This window comes from Phoenix dactylifera, chromosome 9 (assembly GCF_051530095.1).
Source record: "Phoenix dactylifera cultivar Ajwa chromosome 9, Ajwa_hap1_PhDact_Kaust_v1.1, whole genome shotgun sequence".
NCBI classification, from domain to species: Eukaryota; Viridiplantae; Streptophyta; class Magnoliopsida; order Arecales; family Arecaceae; genus Phoenix; species Phoenix dactylifera.
The window spans coordinates 30,372,443-30,391,874 of NC_143198.1; the positions used below are offsets into that span (position 1 = coordinate 30,372,443).

Consider the following 19,432-nt stretch of genomic DNA (forward strand, 5'->3'; position numbering starts at 1 on the left):
TTATACGCTGTTATTCTTACCAAACGAAAAGAAATCCTAAGAAGACCACCATTCAAACATGCATGGGACTTGACATGGCTAGCTTTTTGATGTCAACCAAGATTCTCTTGCGTGAGAATATCTCATTTGATTCTCACTTCTCTTGCATGAGATTCTGAATTCGTATAGCATACACTATCGTCCTGCATGAGATTCTCTTTGGCAAATGCGTACCAAAGTCAAGCCTAAATCTGATTTTTCCCCCTACTTAACTGCTCATTATTCCGATGATGCATGTTAGCAGTTAAAAAGAGTTTCAAATAGTTTTAAGAAGTGCTAAAAGGTAGTAAATAGTAACGGCGGAGGTGATGCATTTTCATGTATTAATTAATTCTCCTCACATTATTTGTTTCTAGGGCAACATTCTACATATTGTTTCGTTCTTTCGACATTGTAAACATAAGGTATTATCAAACTTACATAGAATGTGGTTTTGAGAACTATTTCTATGTAGTATTGTTGTTGCAGCATTCCTCCTACGCAGGATTTAGTCCTATGAACAATTATTTAGAATTCCTAGTATGGCATACTATTTTCTTTGAATTATTTATCGCTAGTTAATTTACCTTAGTATACACACATAAAAGACCATCCCAAGTAGCAAAACTTCAACTTCCGTCTAGAAAAACAGTGAATAAAGAACTAAACCTTTATAATTCAAGTTCTTCAATATAAATTATTTGGTATAACACATGGAAAGTGTGAGAACCCGTGCAGGCTTCTGTTTAGTCCCACATCGGTTATTTCCTGAGGAGATTTTGGGTATTTATATAGGAATAAAGAACTGAAAAAAATACCTTCGACTAGCTTTTTGAGTGAGGTCCTAAATTATGATAAATGGTATTAGAGTGGACTCAACCCATAATCTATGTATAGTAGGAACACTGCAGCACGGTTTCATTGGAACTGACCACGGCTCGCTAAGTAGCTCTTGAGTATTTATACAATATAAAGGAGCCTAAGCTAGCCATTTTGGATGAAGTTCTGTGTTGTTACAGAAAGAAAATATATCCTTTTTTATTCTTAGCACAACGAACTGCTACAATGCAGTATGCTGCTAGTCTAATACTAAAATATTTGCATACTTTATAATGTAGAAGGGGATACACCCCAATTTTACCGGTAACATGCTCGCATTCTATAGAACTTATCATGATTTCCACTTATTACTTGAGATAGATAGCAACTAAAGCTAAAGCATGCATGTGAATTTCCACGGATATATAAACTTCCACTAGATGGTCATGCTATAAGCAGAAACTTTAAATTAATTACACAAAATTTGTATCATATCATTTTTTATAGACGTAAGCCTTAGATCAAATAAAATAGAGATATCTGATAGATGGTTATCTATAAATTCAAATGATGCTCCGAACTCGTACTTAAGCGATTTTTTATTGATCAACCTCCTCCCTGGAACCAGAAGCGCACATCACAACAACACATGACATTTTGTTTCGTCCGCTGTGATCTCTTCAATGCTGCACATGTGCAAGAGGTGCAATATTGCTCCTACTTATCTGAATTGACGTCGTAGTCACCCATGCACTTGATCTATTCCTTCTCTCTCCACTTCGCCTAATATATGGCTATACGCTTGCCCAAAGCTAGTTAATATTAATTACCTCATCCCACTTATATGTACAACGACCACTCGTACGTGTAAGGAGTGAACCAAGAGCAATATGGTATATATGACCCCACCCCACTGATCCCCTTCGCTCCTCTTCCATCCCGTTCTGCCCTTCGCTTCCCTGCCTCTCCTCCGCCAAAACAAGCAAGGACAACCTAGGCGGACAATACTACTAAATCTTCTCTCCTGCTCTCATCCGCTTTGGCATCAGGAAGGAAGAAAATTCCAGAGTCCACGGGAGGAAGGAAGAAGCACAGAGCGAGCCAGTATCTCCTCTCTAATCACCAGCTTCTTAGCCAACAAACAAAGCCAGCAAGTCCGAATAACAAGAAAGACAGCCTTTGCAGCTAGGTCATGGCTGTTCTCGATATTTAAGCTCTTGGTTCCCCTGCATAGATATCTTGTTACTGTAACCTCATGGGCAGTTGGGGGGAGATAGAAGGTAAAAGAGTTCATGATCCGTCCTTCCATCTCTTCCGCCATCATCATCCGAGTGATCGTTACTGTAAGGATATGAAAGCTGCCGCCGTTTGCAAGGCTGAGAGGTGCGTTTGGGTCCCGGGGCCCGTCATCGTAGGTGCAGGACCGTCGGGACTCGCTGTGGCTGCATGCCTCAAAGAGAAGGGAGTCCCGAGCGTGGTCCTCGAGAGGTCTCACTGCATCGCCTCTCTGTGGCAGCTCAAGACCTACGATCGCCTCCACCTCCACCTCCCGAAGCAGTACTGCGAGCTGCCTCTCATGGCATTCCCTTCGTATTTCCCCACATACCCCACCAAGGAACAGTTCGTGGCCTACCTCGAGGCCTACGCGAGCCGGTTCGACATCCGACCTGTGTTTGATCGTATGGTGGTCAGCGCTGAGTATGATGAGAGAATTAGACTGTGGAGGGTGAGAACCAGGGGAGCTGAGGAGGAAGGAGTGGAGGAGTATGTAACTCGGTGGCTGGTCGCGGCCACCGGGGAGAATGCGGAGGCTGTGGTGCCTGACATCGACGGCATGGAGGACTTCAATGGCACCATCATGCACACAAGCTTATATAAGAGGGGTGACATGTTCGAGGGGAAGAAGGTCCTTGTGGTTGGATGCGGCAATTCCGGCATGGAAGTCTGCTTGGACCTCTGCAACCACAACGCTCTCCCTTATATTGTCGCAAGAGATTCGGTGTGTCATCATTTTCTTCTCCATCTTTTCCTTGCTGTCTATCTGCTAATCATTTGCATAACTTAGTCGTATCAAGTCATGTTCAGCCTTATCCTTCTTTATAAGTACGAGATGAGGAATTTCCCCTAGCTAGGACTATTTTTCATGTACATGCGAGTGTATTCTTGATCTTTTCATCCAAAAAAAAAAAGTGTATTCTTGATCTAAAGACACCTTGAGCTACAACTACTAAAATCTTTTAAGTGCTGCGATTCCTATTCTTTTTAGTGGCTATATATTCCTGTGATTAGCGTTATGGTACTAATCATCACTAGTAACACCGAAAGTGAGCAACTAAAGGCTCGTGTCTTGGACACTGGCACTTCCACCTTATATTTAATCCACTTCATAAAAATCACTTTTAAGTAAACAAGGGACTTTGGCACATGGAAATGCTCTTTCCTGCCCCTAGTCTATGCTCCATGCACCGGTCGCTGTTCGGCCACGCTCTCCCTTTCTCGGGATTCATCCGCACGCGGAAGAGATGCCGACATCCTTCTCTTCCCCCTCGCTTCCTGACCATTTCTTTTCTGGGTTCCTTTCTCTTCTTATGATTTGTTTTCTCTCAAAGCTAGTCCACAAAGCTGTACTCAGGATTGCCAAATATTTGCACCTTAGCATGGGTCCCCCTCACGGCATCACCACGAGCAAAGCATACTCTGTCACTTCAAAAATGACATCGAAAAATATATCTGGGAACCTAGCTTTCCTGCCATCTTTAATCGTCCCACTTATATATATGATTAAATATTTGGTTTAGCACTACAATATCCTGTGTTGGAGATGAGGGAATAAATAGGCTGCATCCAAGTTGCAGTATGAAAGACATCGCTTCTGATAAGACGATCAGTGCAACCTTACTATCTTCGTGTTTGGGCTCAATCCCTTACTCCTTTTGTAACCCTTTCCACCCTCTATGATTATAATTGGCAGGTCCACATTTTGCCCAGGGAGATGCTGGGCTGGTCCACTTTTGGTCTCTCCATGTGGCTTCTGAAGTGGCTCCCCATGCGGACGGTGGACTCCTTTTTGCTGCTCGCTTCCAGGCTCATGCTCGGTGACACCGCCCGGTTTGGCCTCAGGCGGCCCCGCCTCGGCCCCCTCGAGCTCAAGTCACTCTCCGGCAAGACCCCAGTACTCGACGTCGGGACGCTAGCTAAGATCAAGTCTGGTGATGTCAAGGTCCATTGTACATGACAGATCATGACTTGCCTATCGATCGATCGATCGATCGCAACATCGACATCAGTTCTGAATTGCAAAGGACTTGTTTGTCATGAATTGCAGGTTCGCCCTGCGATAAAGAGATTGACAGGACGCGGAGCAGAATTCGTGGATGGGAGATTGGAGGACTTCGACGCTATCGTCCTCGCCACCGGCTACAAAAGCAACGTACCCTCTTGGCTGAAGGTATAACAACATATCACTATATACGTTTGCTGTTGTTACATCATTCGTCAGTGTACGATTGATGCACGATGCTCGCAAACTAGTATAAATTGTCCACTTGATCACCTCTTTGGGTCACAGTATATTGAATCATTTCTAGAATAGCCGTGGGTGTTAAAGGTTCGATTAGTTACATGACCAAACCGCCATGGTTGGCTCCAAAAAGGATGTATTAGGCTAAAGAGTTTGGCTTGGTTTGGCAGGAGAGGGAGTTCTTCTCAGAGAAAGACGGGCTACCAAGGAAACCATTCCCAAATGGTTGGAAGGGGAAGCAAGGCCTCTATGCGGTAGGGTTCACGAGGCGGGGGTTGATGGGGGCATCCATGGATGCGAGGAGGATAGCTCATGACATCGAACAGTGCTGGAAGGCCGAGGCAAAACAACCACCATAGACCTTCTGAGTTACAAGCATCGCTTAAGCATGACATCAAGAGGCTAGAACGACTCTTAATTAGAGTGGCAGAGACTACTGGTCAAGTTCCTATCTCCACCCAAATGGTATAGCTTGGTGAAGAACAAGGCGTTTCGGTAGTATTTGTGTATCTTCGTATTTTATTTCCATTTTCCTGATGGGGTTGACTGACATAGATCGTGTTTAGGTTATTATATTCACTGTTGCTCGACTGTTGAGAGGTGATGTATACTACATAGGTTAGGTGTGAATGACTAAGATGAGAAGCACCAAGATTGGATCCTTTTTTTCTCCTTCTCTGCTTATGTTATATTGATATGATGATTTTTTTTTTTGAGGCTACGTATACCGCTGGTATCAATTGCCCTTGCCCATCCGTGTCATAGAAAAGGAGTGCCGTCCAGGGCTGATGAGCTCATGCAACCGAGTACCAGGACTTGATGAAGGTTGGTTAAACTGAGTTATATATGTTTTGAGTGACCAATGGATGCCATTCATGATTCCATTACATGGTAACAGTCAAAAGAGAGAAACGCAGTGGAGCTTTCCCGATATCATTGGAATACAACGATTACATCTTGATAATGCATCCTAATTGAAGGACGCCACATGCATAGATGTATGTCAATGTGTGAGTGCCAACTATAATAATATTGGAGATCCGTAAAATTAAATAGTAGTGAGAGATGAGTTAATTGGGCACGTCGGATGTAGTTATCATCTACACGTTCATTGTAAATTGAGCATCACCTACATTAACCGATGATCCAACTAATTAGTCTACAGAGGGGCTCTATTTGATTACGTGCTCCTCGTTCAAAATACTACTAAGAACTAATGCATGCTTAGACTTAATTAACTACGGTGTCATGTATTTAATGGGTCAGATGTTTAAAGGGCTGCTCTGTGCTTCGGTTCGGGGGCTATGGCCCACTATGAGGGATAGGGGCACCATAGGCCCACGTAGCGGATAGCAGCCTTCACGGACCGGAGACCTGAGGACAGGACACGTGCACCATGCATGACGGCTTGCTGCCGGCCCATTTGGGATTCGGGGATGAAGTCCCCGGCAAGATTTTTTTTTTTAAAAAAAAATAATATACTACCATGTTCGCCACTAAGATGAGCGTATGGAGGGCGTATAAATAAAACGAGTAATTGATGTGCTGCACAACCATATTGGTTACATGCACCACACCAATCATCAAGACAAGTGCATGGAGCTCACAAAAATTATGCCGAGATAATTAATTATTGTGATGCACAACAAGATATAATTTCTCAAATTTTTAAGGTTTTCTATACGTATAGTTTTCGCCTATCTGGCTATCTTATAGTCTTCAAGAATATAATTGTATTTCGAGATCTTCGAGTGCTCATGGTATTGAGAAATTTTATATCAGGGATTTTCTCCTCTTTGTTTACCATTAGTGTAGCTCTTATCATCATTTTTTTTTTTTTGATACAATAACTCTGTATTGTCTTTGCTGAATCTCTGTTCTTCTCTCTCGACATGCTTTACCATCTCTCTATTTGCACATAATTTGCATGCTTCATCATTTATAAGAATAATGATACATGAGATACTTTAGAAACTTTTTTACTTGATGACAGGCTCAAAAAATCCAAATAATGCCTTCCAGTTAGCCATTTTGGGTGAGGTCCTGGATTGTTACGAATAGTATCAGAGCAGATCTGGCCCTTAACCTATATGGACTAAGGGACACTGCAATACAGATCCATTGGGGCTGACCACGAACCGATTGTGGTATTTGTGAATAGATTTGAATGAATTTGAACCCGTAGTCTGATGAGGACGTCGGGGCTTGAATAGAGAGAGTATGCGAGGACCCGCATGGACGTGTGTTTAGTCTCACATCGGTTATTCACTGGGTAGATCTTGGATACTTATATAGGATCAAAAAATCCAAATAATACCTTTCGGCTAGCCATTTTGGATGAGGTCTTGAGTTGTTACAAGTCTTACATGTCGTGAGCTGCCCTTGTATTTGAATCGGGCATTGGATTCAGGTTGTATCTTTTGCACGAAAGAATGATTTATCTTTCTTCACAACATCAACTATTGGATCATGCAATACATAGATTTAAAAAAACTCCAAACTTTTTCTTTCATCCGCCCCGATAGACCTCGAAGCGGTCATTGCGCCATTGAACAAACACTAGCCCGCATCTTTCTCTCATATAGAAATTTTTCGTTGATATATGGTGGCTGAAGTCAAAAGGCCTGCAGCGTGCCGGCCAGGCTGACCAATTTATCGTGGCAAGCGGAGGTTTGCCCTGTTCTTGATAGGCTATGAATGATTTGAGTAGCTCGCGAATATTTTGAGGACTTCAAGGGGAAAAACTGAGCTTCGGCTCAATATAGATTACAATGAATTTAGCTGAACTAGTTTTGCACGGCTTGTCGAACAAGCCAAGCTCGAACAGCAACAAGGTATTCTCCAAGCTTAATCCGAAAAGTTCAAATACTCCGTTTAGCTCAACATGTTTACAAGCCTTGTCGATTCAAATGCATGCATGTAGCGATCAATGAGGAAAGGTCTCTCATGGATTAAGGAAATTGAGGGAAAGTAGAACAACTGTTTACACTGCCGCTTTTGTCTCCGGAGATGTTAAGCAATCATCAGCTAGTGACCTACTACATGAAGGGTCACATCCACTTAGACCGGTTCCTTAACTTGTCAGAAATCTCATATAGTGGAATTATTTGAATTCTCTTCACTCATCACCTATTCAAGTGAGTCAAGCCAATCAGCAGACAGTGATCGAACAACAATGTACAAAAACAGACCTCACCATATATATGCATTCTCCATCTCTGATCACTGGATGAACATGGGTGGGTCATTAAACCAGAAGGATGTGACAGAAAGATGAATTGGTGAGGATCTGAATCCACTTGATGTACGGTGTCGAACGATCGCGACATGCATGCGGACATTGATGATTTCCTGCATGATTTTCTACTCGCGGAGCATCCCGGTTGGTGTTTTTCACCTGGGAGCCCCTACTCCCGAGTTTCCTCAAAGTTAACTTCGACAGATGCGTCCTGCAGGGTGGTAGGTGTGGCGGGGCAGGCTTCTTGGTCATATGCTCCGATTTCAGGGTGATTGCGGCTGGGGGCTGCTACTTGTCTGATATATCGATGACAGGGGTAGAGCTGAGAGCTGTCTGGTCTGGTCTGTATTCACTACAGGAATAGTGACTTTTACCGGCGCTTTTATTGGCCTTTACCGACGCTTATTAGCGTCGGCAAAAACCCCGCCTACGCAAAAGCAAGCGTCGTAGACGGGTCGATGATACCTGAGTGGGAAAGATTTTTGCCGACGCGCAAGGAAAGCGTCGGCAAAACCGGGTATTTACCGACGCTTAGGAAAGCGTCGGTGTAGATCTTTTGCCGACGCGAATTAGCGTCGGCATAGACTACAACCTTGCATGGTGGTATAGTTGTTGTTTTTTGGCCGACGCTTATAAGCGTCGGTGAAAGTCTTTCTTACAGGCCAAATTTAGTTTTTAACGACGCTTTAAAGCGTCAGGAGTGGGATTTTTTTTTAAAAAAATTATTAATAAAACACATGCATATTATAAATCAACATTTACGCCAATATGAACCTGCATTACATTTACATCAACACAAATATTCAAATCATTCAAAATATTCATCTTGTCATATATGATTAATAAATTTAGAATTACAATGTTCTTTGAAAAATATAAGAAAGATACATATAAAACTCCTTAAATAACAGTCTAAAAAGTATCAGGGACCGGATTCAGCACCATCATCATCTCTATGAGCTGTTGAAGTATCAGGAATCTACAAAAAAAAAGAAGAGAAACTTTAGAAGTTAGAAATATGAAAATTATTAACTCATGCAAAATAAGTGATGATTATGTAAAGTCATCAAATACATATAGTTATTTACCTGAGGAGGGAGAAATCGCTGTAACATAGATGAAATATGCTCAAGCTGAGACTGCAAAGTTTGTTGGTTCTGCTTCAGCTCCGCCAACTCTGCTTGATGGCGATCCTTCATATCTTCAATTGTTGCCCGAAGTCTACTAACTTCTGCATTGCTACTGCCTTCTCCAGCATTTCTAGTATACATGCCTACTGCAGACAACTGAGTAGGGGTAACCCCAACGCCATAACCCCTCACTCTACCATAACGCTCTGGGCCCAATAATTCAGCGAGCACCTGAGCTTCGACATGACTGGTCGCGTCGGATGATGATGACTCCTCGACGCGCTCTGAAATAAGAGTTGTTGCCCTGTCCTATATCTCTCAAAAGAAAAAGTCATATTAATGTATGCCAATAATAGAACTAATAAAAATATCGTTGAAAGATTCAAAGATGAATACATACGACTATATCTCTTGACTCCTCCCGAACAAAACTGCCATCTCGGTGGGTGTGAGTCATCTTATAAAACTCCACCTTACCAGGCTCCCTCCCATTATCATCCATCTACAACAAAAGATATATTGGCAAACTAGTTATCATAATACATGCTATATGATAGAACAATTTAAAATAGTTTCAAAGAGTTTCAAAAAAACTTACGAATTCAGCTTTACGTCGAGCATAACTCATCGAGCCTGAAGTATGAGGAACAGTTTGAGAGGCTCGTGCAGCTCTACCAATATTGGAATATGTCTTCCCAAAAAAGGAATAAACAATATAAATTTGTAATCTAAATTATTAGTAGATACAATATAAGGTATTGAAAAAAATATACACAACCTGAGCTTTCTCGGAAAACCAATAGTGGACAAGCTCCCTCCACTGATGAGGGATTACATCAGGAGGACAAACACGGGCTACCTCCTCTTCTGTCATACCATCGTGCTTCCAGTCCGCCTTTAACTTGGCCCTATATTCTTTCCACTTGCGGTTGACGGACTTCAACACCCAATCATGACTCTCTTTAGGGAGCAAAAACTTTTTCTACATCAAAGTAATTAAAGAATGTTATAACAATGTTAAATCAAAAAATAAAATTGTGATAGTAAGCAAATTCAATTCTTTACCTCAATAACTTTAAGAAGCTCAACATTATACGAAGGAAGCATTTCATTCCATTTCGTATAATTGAGCGGACACAACTGACCCTTCCGCGCAACCGATCCTAGAAAAGTCGATAAAATGCTTGCAGCCCTCTTGATAGGCTGCCCCAGTTCATTGCAATGCACCACAATCTTCTCATCCTCGCGTAGGCTCCACACGTCCCGTGCTCGAGTGGGTCCTCGTGTCCTCCTCACTCTTCCTAGTCCATCTATAAAAATAAAATAAAATATCCATCCATTAAATAAAACATTAAAGGCAAATGATTTAATATAATTAGATTGTAAAAAAAATTAATATATAAAATGTAAATCAAATTACCCTGGATGTTCACGTCATCCATGTCTGGACAATCAGCAGGTGGCACATGCTCAGATTGAGACTCGTGCTGAGAGTGAGACTCATGCTGAAAATGGGACTCGTGCTGCTGAGACTGTAGGGACTGATCGGAAGAAGATCCCACAGACGTGTATTGAAACTCAACATCTTTGAATCGTTTTCTTCGCGGCATGTTGTTACCTAGTATGCACAAAAAGAAGCAATATATCAACCTGTACAGAGAAAGACAGTCATTCTCTGTTATTACCTCATGATGATTATGCCACATGTTAAATGCTGGAGTTTTTACCTCAGTAAGTGAGACCAAAAGGCAGTTCACCTTGCATGGAGAAGCAACTGAAAAATCATACTTTTTGCACCATATAGTAGCGACCGCATTGAGGATCCCTGATAATTGATGTATCTTGCAGAATAAACTGTTTCATCTGCTCTCTGTCACATTCTCAAATTTAATGAGGTAAATCCTGTTCTATTCAGAAACTTAATATATGCTACTGATTAGCTCTTCTTTTATTCATAATGCAAATTAACTTCTTTGGGTGCATATCCTGCATCAACCATCTGACTGTTAACCCCTTAAATGTCTTATTAATACTTCATGGCTTTGTGTTGCTTTCCTTTCCTTTCACATCATGCTGAGGATCTCTAGTGAAGTGACTGTTAACTCCTTTGTTTGAACGTAGGGAAATACTTGCTGAACTTACACATGAGATACAAGACAATGTTCAGACATGGGGGAATATGGCATTGAAATTATTTCAATAGAGGTTTTATCTAAGCACTAGGAAAGTAATGTTTGTGCTATCATGTCTTATAAAATGAAGTAACTGAATGATCAGATGAGTATCATTTGAGATAGAGCATGACTATAAGTGATGATCCACATTTTAATTCCGATGCCAATCAGAAAGCCAAGATATGAAAGCGATTCATGGCCAAAACTTACAAGTTTGTTTGAAAAGATTGCGAATGTAAATAAAGCAGAAAATCAGAGGCACAAAAAGAAATGCTGATTTTTATTAAAAAAACTACAAATTACTTGAATAAATATATCCTCCTTTTAATTACCTGATTGATCATCCTCCTAGTCTTTAACCAACATATCATGATTTTACCACATCACTTAAGAGCAGGAGTTTTGTTGTCTCAAGAAGTATATAACTGATCCAACAGCTCATTGATCCATCTCTCAAAGCATTATAGTCTTCTCAATACCAAAAATTAGTTTCTGAAAAGTTCCACCCCCAACATAATAAAGACATTCACCAAAAAGCCATCAGTAGCTACTGTTTTTCAAAAACAAACTCTATTTGAGAGACAATCGTTCAATCCATGCACAGGCCAAACCAAGTCCTCACCCATAAGCACAGAATTATGGTATCTTCTCAAAAACCTACTATTCTTTGCAGAAAACAGAACTTCTTTCACAGACGCACCCTCCACTCCTAATATGTCCGATTTGCGCATTGCAGTATCGGACAGAGTCAGCTCCTAATATTTTTCTGCAAGTTATTTCAATAGCCTCCATTGGAATTGTTGCAGCTTCCAAGCAGGGTTTGATGTCGACCATCACCAGGACTGCTGTTGTCTCAGCAGCGGTACTGTGCTTCCTCGCATCCAGGTGGCTGTCTCACTTCATCTACAAGAATTTCTATTTCCATGACTACAGCCATGCTTTCAGATGATTGTTCTAGATTTTGCCCTTTCTCTGTAAACAGATCGAAATGCTTATGTATCTATTATTTTCTTCCAAAGAGCTTGCAATTTTAGTTGCTGATATTGCTTGTTGATCCTTAAGACTACTGATTTTATTACCAAGTAAAGCTATTAGCCAGTCATTCTTAGGGGGAACTTGCTGTATGCAAAACCCTTGAATACTAAAAGGCAGAAGAGTACGAATGTATGCAATTAAGAAGTAATCATCCCGAACCCCCCAACCCCTAACCCAGCAGCTTAATTATGTTCCTGAAATCACTATGTTGAATATATCTAATGAACAAGCAGCGCAAAAACATACATCATGACTTAACTGCCTTATCTAATCGATACATGAGAACGACAAAATAAAGATCAAATGATGCGCCTAACTTCTTGCAATACAATCTTCATATCACAAATATTTGCCAGAGGTACCAACATGCCCAAATTTTTTTCTTAACAAGTTTGGCTTTATAAACCCACAGAAGGTTGTAGATACTCTTCCTAAGAAAATCCCTTGTTGCTCATTGAGTCATTTCTAAAATCTCCAAGAACCCTATTATTTATTAGTCAATAAAACGAGATGTCGATTGCCTTACAGCAAGAACCAGATCAACAAATAAAAGAAGAGGGTTTGAAATGCCGGAGAGGGTTGGGGAAAAAACTCACCTGCTATTAAATGCCGGAGAGGAGGGAGGAGGAGAGGAGCTCGCCGTCGGACGTCGCTCGGCGCCGGAGTGGACAAGGATCGGCCGCTCGTCGTCGGAGAGGAGGGAGGAGGAGAGGAGCTCGCCGTCGGACGTTGCTCGACGCCGGAGTGGACAAGGATCGGCCGCTCGTCGTCAGAGAGGAGGGAGGAGGAGAGGAGCTTGCCGTCGGACGCCGCTCGGCACCGGAGACGACAAGGGTCGGCCGCTCGTCGTCGGAGAGGAGGGAGGAGGGGCTAGCCTTGATCGGGATGCAGAATGAAGAGGAGGGGAACGGCCGCTAGGTTTTGATGCCAATTTTACTTCTGCCGACGCTTATAAGCGTCGTCGTAGGAGAGAGTATACGACGACGCTAATTAGCGTCGTCTATGGCCGACGCTTTTTAAAAGCGTCGGCATATTTGGGCGGGAGTCGGAAAATCGCCGACGCTTGGATAAAGCGTCGGCAAGAAAGAGTCGTTAAAACAAGATTTTGTTGTAGTGATTATGTTCGGCATGTCTTGCAGAAGAGAGACGTCCTTCTGGAGGGTGACTCGGCGACGGTGATTGGGTAGATTCTGCAGGTTTCGGGTGGAGTCGGCAACTACCACCCGCTTTTGAGAGATATCTGGGCTATGGTTTATGATGGATTGGTGCTTCAGGCGAAGCACGTGTTTCGAGAGGCCAATAGGACGGCGGACTGGATAGCATCTTTTGTTGCTAACCATTCGAGAGACTACCTATGGGAGGGTGAGATGGAGCTGCCTACGGCTCTCCGTGTTGTGCTCCTTTTTGATATTTTTGGCTGTATTCGTACACGTTATGTATGATACTTTTATTTTACTAAAAAAAAAATAATATCCCGTTGCCTTTGAAAGAAGGGCCGTAGGGAGATGGCAGAAGCAAAGTTCGCCTGCGCAAGCTTTTAAGCACATTGTCATTCCCAAATGGCCAATGCATGGTGCATCGACCGAGGGCGGAAAAACGGTATCTTCAGCTGAGACCCAAGCAAGCCCCAGAAAGGAGGTCACGTTCCCATGCATGCATGTGGACAGGAGCAAGACCCGCAGGCAAGCACATGAATAAAGGGGACTCCGCATCTCACGTTTAGTGGTGCAGACAAGACGCAAGGTTCTGGGTTGGAAATGGCCACGCTTGGTGTGGAATTTCCAAGCTTCTTGGAGGCCAATGAAACTTTCTAATTGCACCCACCATAAAGAGAGAAATATCCTTCAGACTCTGTGCCATTTGTTACTTCGAAATTCTATAGTATCACCATGAAGTGAATCACTTCACTGTCACGGGTTCATATGCTGTGAGCTGGTGAAGCAGCTTGTTGGTAGAGGGCTACTTGTTTTACCACTGTTGCTGTGTTCAGGGCACCAAGCCTAAACTCTATTCATTTTTAATCGGCATTCGGGCTTGATCTACGTAAAATTTGGTATTTTTGATGCTCAAGCCTGACCCATGATCAGCTTTAGTGCATTGGTCGGTCACGGATTACTCATGTAATCGGAGAGATTTTTTTCAATGGGTCAGGCATGATCAAACTTCTTAGAATGGGCGCGGTATGAGTGCCAAGCCCTTAACATGGCCATGTCAATTACCAGGAGCTTGACGGATCCAGCCCAAGCCAATTAAAATTATATCAAAATTTTGTTGATTTGCACAATCAGAGTTTCTCTTGCCTAGTATATATATACTCATGTAAATAAGGATTAAGAGAGACTTTTGAGTTAGCTAATTAATTTTTTTGAGTTAGCACCACATCTTATTACTAATCTTCCTAAGGGAAAACTTTGTTCTGGATGATGAATATGGTAGGTCAGGTTTGAAAGATATTATGATGTTATTATACCTGTAAAGGCATGATGGAAAAGAAACTTACGAGGCAAAATACTGGTGTCCCTCGCATGATGAGGAGGGGTAAGTAAGATACGGAGCTTCATTTTAAAAAAAAAAAAAACTTAAATAAAGTGTTCAACTTTTTTTGTTTTGACGAGTAAATAGAGTTTTAAACTTGAAGTCCAAAAAATGGTCAACTTTTAAACATCATACAAAGCACACAGTGTCACTGATGAGAGTCATTAGAATTTTAAGAAAACAAACCGCATAATGCTTTATGGTCTTCTATATTAAAAGTAGATTGTCCATAAAACCCAGACTGTGCAAATGCTTAGGTATGTGATTAACTAGCATAACTTCATAATTTGAATCCTTTACTTCCATTTGAATTTGCCAACCTTGTTTATTGTATGATATTTGGGAGTTGCTCTAGCACATGAGCTAACACGAGCCCTTTATGCATTCCGTTTTCCTCCAAATCGGAGGGTCACAGTGGATATGTCTCAGTCTCCGCAGCAAGGATGACAGAATGAAGGGTTGAAGCTAGTTTCTTTGGATGGAAGTACAATGCATGGAGGAAAGTGAAGGAGAATGGGAGGTCTATATCCCCCGAAAAACTAAGTCTGGTCAGTAAATTCAAGCGCAGGTGGCTTGGTTGTTCGGGTACGGGCACGCCATTGCCAAGTTCTTCGATGAAAAGGCTTATGAAATCATCTGCAAGCAGTGGGACTACTTTAAGAAAATGAGCCGCAAACTCTCTACTAAAAAAGAAAAGCGATAGCAGCAGCAGCTGACTAGACTATGAAAACAGATTCGAACCCCTCTAGAACCACATCTTTCAAGAATTTCATGTTTGCATAATTTCTAAGCCAAATAGATTATTAGACCCTCGCAATGTAGCATAAACGAGGCATCCTTGACTAGAATCGAACAAGCTTTCACATGAAGCTATAACAATCCGAGGATACGCGAAGTTAATCTATAAATTGACATCAAAATCCAAAGTGCACACACCTGTAAATGGAGAAAACATCTACGATCCGCTTACAGCATGGGACTTATTAAAAAGCCCGGGACATCGGTTTTCTTGCACGTCAGCCCCATGTCAGGGGCTTCCCTTCAAGCATCATTGTTGGTGTCGGTCCCCAGGGAAGACAAGCAACCACGTATGTGACATGCGTCCTCGAATCAGCATCTGCCATTTCCAATTAAAAACCAATATATTTCCCATCAATCATGTTGATCTGGATTCCGAGCCCCCCCTTTATGCTTGCCATTTTTTTTTCCTTCAAAAACTGCGCCTTTATTTACTTTACCATCGTCGACAAGCACATTGTTTTATTATTGTGATTATTTTTTCTTTCGTCCCCCCGGACCAGCTTGGTTCCTAAGAAAAAGAGACAAGAAAGATAGCCGCAATATCTATTACAAAGGAGATCCGCCGACTCCACCACACGGATACGGCCATGAAGGCATGGTCGCATGGAGCACAACCCTTTGCATCGACCCAGCGCGATCCAGGAACAGTTCAACCAGTAAAAGCTCGCCACGTGGTGACAGCTAATGCCGTCGCCCACAACCGCCTCAACCTTTCACTTCAACTGAAAGAGAAGTTTCGGAATCCCGTGCTCCCTTATCTCTTGGTTTTCTTTCCTCAGGCGGTGGCCTTTCCATTTCGCTTACGCTCACCTTCGGTATTTATAAAAACCAGCCCGAAATATCGAACGGCTGTGACGAAAAGTAGCCACTATCGCTAGGAAAAGGGGAGAGGGAAAAAAAAAAAGAAAAGAAAAGAAAGAAAGAAAGAGCATCCTTCTTCCCAAAACTCCACTGCTCTGTGTATGATGACGTGCTGCAACGAGTGATTTGTTGACACTTGTTATGAGAAAGATTAGAAAGGCACAAAAATTAATGTGACGAAATAGCACAAAATATCTAGAAAGCTAAACAATATCTTTCCCCCTGAGAGGCGGGAGGAAGACAAAGCATAAGATAATTCTTACAATCTAAATTCTCATTGCCTGAGCACAGTGATCGAGGCTAGACGAATCCGTGGCCGAGTAAAGAGAACGGGAACGGTACTGCTTTTTGGGTTGTCGAGCTCGTCTCGGCCACACCAAACTCCGGTAGAAATCGCATGTGGTTCCCCGAAATAACGGTATCGGAATCACGGACGTTCGTATATGAAATTGAATTGTCAACACCAACTCCACCATCACAGCCAGTATCAACCAAAGTACTGGAAGCCATTAGTAGCAATCTCTCTGCTTCTAGTGTTAAAGGCCCAGCTTGATGCCCCAAAGTGGAAAAGTTCGTTTGTTCTGCTGCCGAGTCGATATCTAAAGGTGGTGAGACAGCGCTTGCCATGAGGAGGGAAGGAGGAGGAGGAGGAGGAGGAGAGAAAGAAGGAGGTGTCGAGGGTGCGACAAGTCGCCGCTTCTTCTCCGGTGCCAGCTGCTGCTTCTTCGAAAGTATAAGCCGAGGAAGGAAGTCGGGGTCCTCGGCCACTTTAACAAGGAAGGACATCATCTGCTGTGGCCGCCTTTCGGTGGCTTGAAGTCTCTTGTTCATCCGTTGCAGCTCCTCGTCTAGCGCCCTTTGCTCCTGTCTTAACCTCCCGAGCTCTTTAAATAAGCTCTCCTCTTCCTCCTCACCTTCGATGCCTTCCTTCTTATCGCTGCTGCTGCTGCTGCTGCCGCCCTCGTTCCTCTTCTTTCGCCGAACGATGCAGGGCAATAGGTGCGTCTGCCCTCGGAGAAACGATTCATGAGCAAACTCCCATCTATCCGGATCCACCTTCTTGAAACCCTGAACCCAAGCCAAAGAAAGAGAAGAGAAACATGAGATCAGGAATAGAGAAAGACATATACTGGATGCTGGCTAATGAGGAGAGAGGAGGAGAACCGACGTAGGTGTTGAGCTGGCGGACGAAGCTGGAGAAGTTGCTGTGCTTGAAGTAAGAGGGGAGGAGGAGGTGGGAGAAGTCGGCGGGGTCGAGAACGAGGAAGCTGTTGTTCCCGTTTCCCCACCGGATCCAGGCGTCGGTCCTGGGGTCGTTCACCATCTGGTACGTCTTCGCCACGAAGGGCGCCACCTGGATTTGATACCCTATTTTACCGCAGCTGCTCTTCTCTTCCATTCCCACGCCCAATGGAAAGTTAAACTACAGGATAAGGTATAAGGTCTCTCTCTCTCTCTCTCTCTCTGACTTATATGGTAGCCACGACTCACTAATGGTGTCGCTGTAGTCAACCTATCACGCCTGGCTCTCTCTCTCTCTCTCTCTCTCTTTCTTGGGAGCTAAGACTGTGAGATGTGATAGTGCTAAACAGTGGCCGATTAGAGAGAGAGAGTCTGATTAATATGTAGCTAGGAGTATGAGATGTGATAGTACTAAAGAGTGGCCGATTAGAGAGAGAGAGAGAGGAGAGGCCGATGTATCTTTTCGTGTTACAAGCCGCCCGAGAAGTGGAGAAAGCAAGGCGGTGAGGGGATCCTCACCTTGGCTTCGGAAGGGCACAAAAGCGTGAAGCAGTCGTGGGAGAGAGTGGCTTATATTAGGACTAATTGGGAGGCGTTTGAGCTTCCGGATCCTTGCGATATGTCACGTCACTTCTCGCCACCGTAACGTCGCCAGTGCTCGGAAATTTAGCGCGACTGATGCAGCGCAACTTAAAAATTAGTGCTATCAGGAATTAAAATGGTGCGTTCGATTACACGATACAATATAAAACTGGACATAACGAGGCTAATCAACTAACTTAACAGCAGTGTAGATTCGGTTAGTGACGCATCAGACTTTTTTTTCTCCGGTTTTTTCAAGAGGGATTCAAAAGGAGATGGTTAACCAACCACGACTTCGCCCGCTACTGACATATTCGATGGTGACGATATTCAGATAGGGGTGGCAACTTGGTCAGGTTTTACCCAAATTATAATGGATCCATGACGAAGACTGGTCACGGTAAAATCAACCTATAATCTAATTTGATATATATAACTCCTCGCAAATTCTTTTGAGGTTAAATAAAATTAATTTGTATATTAAAAAAATTAGAACTTTATTCGATCAGATGCGTTCAACCCGTTCTGAGACTCAACCAGTCCTATTCTGCTTTGAGTTAAATGCATGATGAGTATAGGTAGTGGCCTATTTGACCATATCCAGATAACTCTTTACAACCATCCCTGCATTTCAAACTTTGTTCTTAAATGCATGAAAGTAATCCAGATATGGATGGATTTAAGTTCAAGAGACGGAAGCCGCGTGCTTTGTTTCGGCCGTTCGAAATGAGGTCCCATCACAATGCCCCGTGGTTTAGGCTGCGTGGAAATTGGCCAATCCATTACCTCAGCAAAAAGTCGTATAAAATTTATCACAAGCGCGTTCAGACGTGGCCGTAGTGCAAAGCGCTAAGTTCCAAACTAATATTGATCATTTTCTCTTCATAACCACCATGCACAGCCATGTCAGTAAGTAAAATTGCATGTAAACAGCCATACATTAATTGATACAAGAGTGCGTGCAAATTCAGCAAAGACTCCTCTTTGGAGGTTATTTCTTGCTGCATAAGTGACTCCTTTTGGGTGGTTATTCTTACAATGATCGTCCTACATCCTCATAACTTCCTTTACAGAGTTAATTTTATTGGAAAACCGTCCAAATGTGATATTTTGTATGAGTAACAATGGCCAAACATGGCTAAACGCGAGTCCAATATTTTTGACCATTTACCACAGCTGATTGATGGCCGATTAAGTTTTGGATATAAATATCTAGATTGAAAGAAGAAGAAAAAAGATGTTTTCTGCAACTACTTTAATCTTATGAGTGTCTGACTTCCACTCCTGGCGTTTCTTTTGCATCTCGCAGAACCCTGCTCTTCAAACTTTTCTGAAAAAAAAGACCGGAAAAAGAGGTCCCACCTCTGCATCTCTACTGTTCTGTGCTCAAAATGATCTAAGCATAGTGGACCAAATAAGCGAGCAGGCCATTCTTGCTGACTGGAACACCACAAGCTACAGATGGTGCCCATGCTCG

The 19,432-nt window shown here is 42.7% G+C and overlaps 3 protein-coding genes across 7 annotated transcripts; 1 reads left to right on the forward strand and 2 right to left on the reverse strand.

The window, feature by feature from the left end:
- Positions 1-1,108: 1,108 nt before the first annotated feature.
- Positions 1,109-5,432, forward strand: LOC103709030 (indole-3-pyruvate monooxygenase YUCCA2-like). Of its 2 annotated transcripts, none has more exons than XM_088704940.2 (4): positions 1,109-2,836; positions 3,809-4,046; positions 4,163-4,285; positions 4,528-5,432. In XM_088704940.2, the coding sequence occupies exons 1-4, from the start codon at positions 2,093-2,095 to the stop codon at positions 4,671-4,673; spliced, it is 1,251 nt and encodes a 416-aa protein (XP_088561066.1). In that variant the 5' UTR covers positions 1,109-2,092; the 3' UTR covers positions 4,674-5,432. The 2 variants fall into 2 exon arrangements, with proteins under 2 accessions (XP_088561066.1, XP_026661133.1); XM_026805332.4 differs by having other exon boundaries at positions 1,137-2,836; positions 3,809-4,057; positions 4,528-5,430.
- Positions 5,433-8,416: 2,984 nt separating this feature from the next.
- On the reverse strand, positions 8,417-13,017 carry LOC148702569 (uncharacterized). Of its 3 annotated transcripts, none has more exons than XM_088704941.2 (8): positions 12,531-13,017; positions 10,146-10,343; positions 9,791-10,035; positions 9,504-9,707; positions 9,324-9,416; positions 9,126-9,227; positions 8,684-9,034; positions 8,417-8,574 (listed from the first exon to the last, which is right to left on the reverse strand). In XM_088704941.2, the coding sequence occupies exons 2-8, from the start codon at positions 10,333-10,335 to the stop codon at positions 8,518-8,520; spliced, it is 1,242 nt and encodes a 413-aa protein (XP_088561067.1). In that variant the 5' UTR covers positions 10,336-10,343; positions 12,531-13,017; the 3' UTR covers positions 8,417-8,517. The 3 variants fall into 3 exon arrangements, with proteins under 3 accessions (XP_088561067.1, XP_089781716.1, XP_089781717.1); XM_089925590.1 differs by lacking the exon at positions 12,531-13,017 and adding an exon at positions 10,453-11,945 and having other exon boundaries at positions 10,146-10,375; XM_089925591.1 differs by lacking the exon at positions 12,531-13,017 and having other exon boundaries at positions 10,146-10,408.
- Positions 13,018-15,667: 2,650 nt separating this feature from the next.
- LOC103721546 (heat stress transcription factor C-1b-like) lies at positions 15,668-17,919 on the reverse strand. Of its 2 annotated transcripts, XM_039131168.3 has the most exons (3): positions 17,300-17,674; positions 16,395-17,199; positions 15,668-16,243 (listed from the first exon to the last, which is right to left on the reverse strand). In XM_039131168.3, the coding sequence occupies exons 1-2, from the start codon at positions 17,528-17,530 to the stop codon at positions 16,432-16,434; spliced, it is 999 nt and encodes a 332-aa protein (XP_038987096.3). In that variant the 5' UTR covers positions 17,531-17,674; the 3' UTR covers positions 15,668-16,243; positions 16,395-16,431. The 2 variants fall into 2 exon arrangements, with proteins under 2 accessions (XP_038987096.3, XP_089781718.1); XM_089925592.1 differs by lacking the exon at positions 15,668-16,243 and having other exon boundaries at positions 16,268-17,199; positions 17,300-17,919.
- Positions 17,920-19,432: the final 1,513 nt, after the last annotated feature.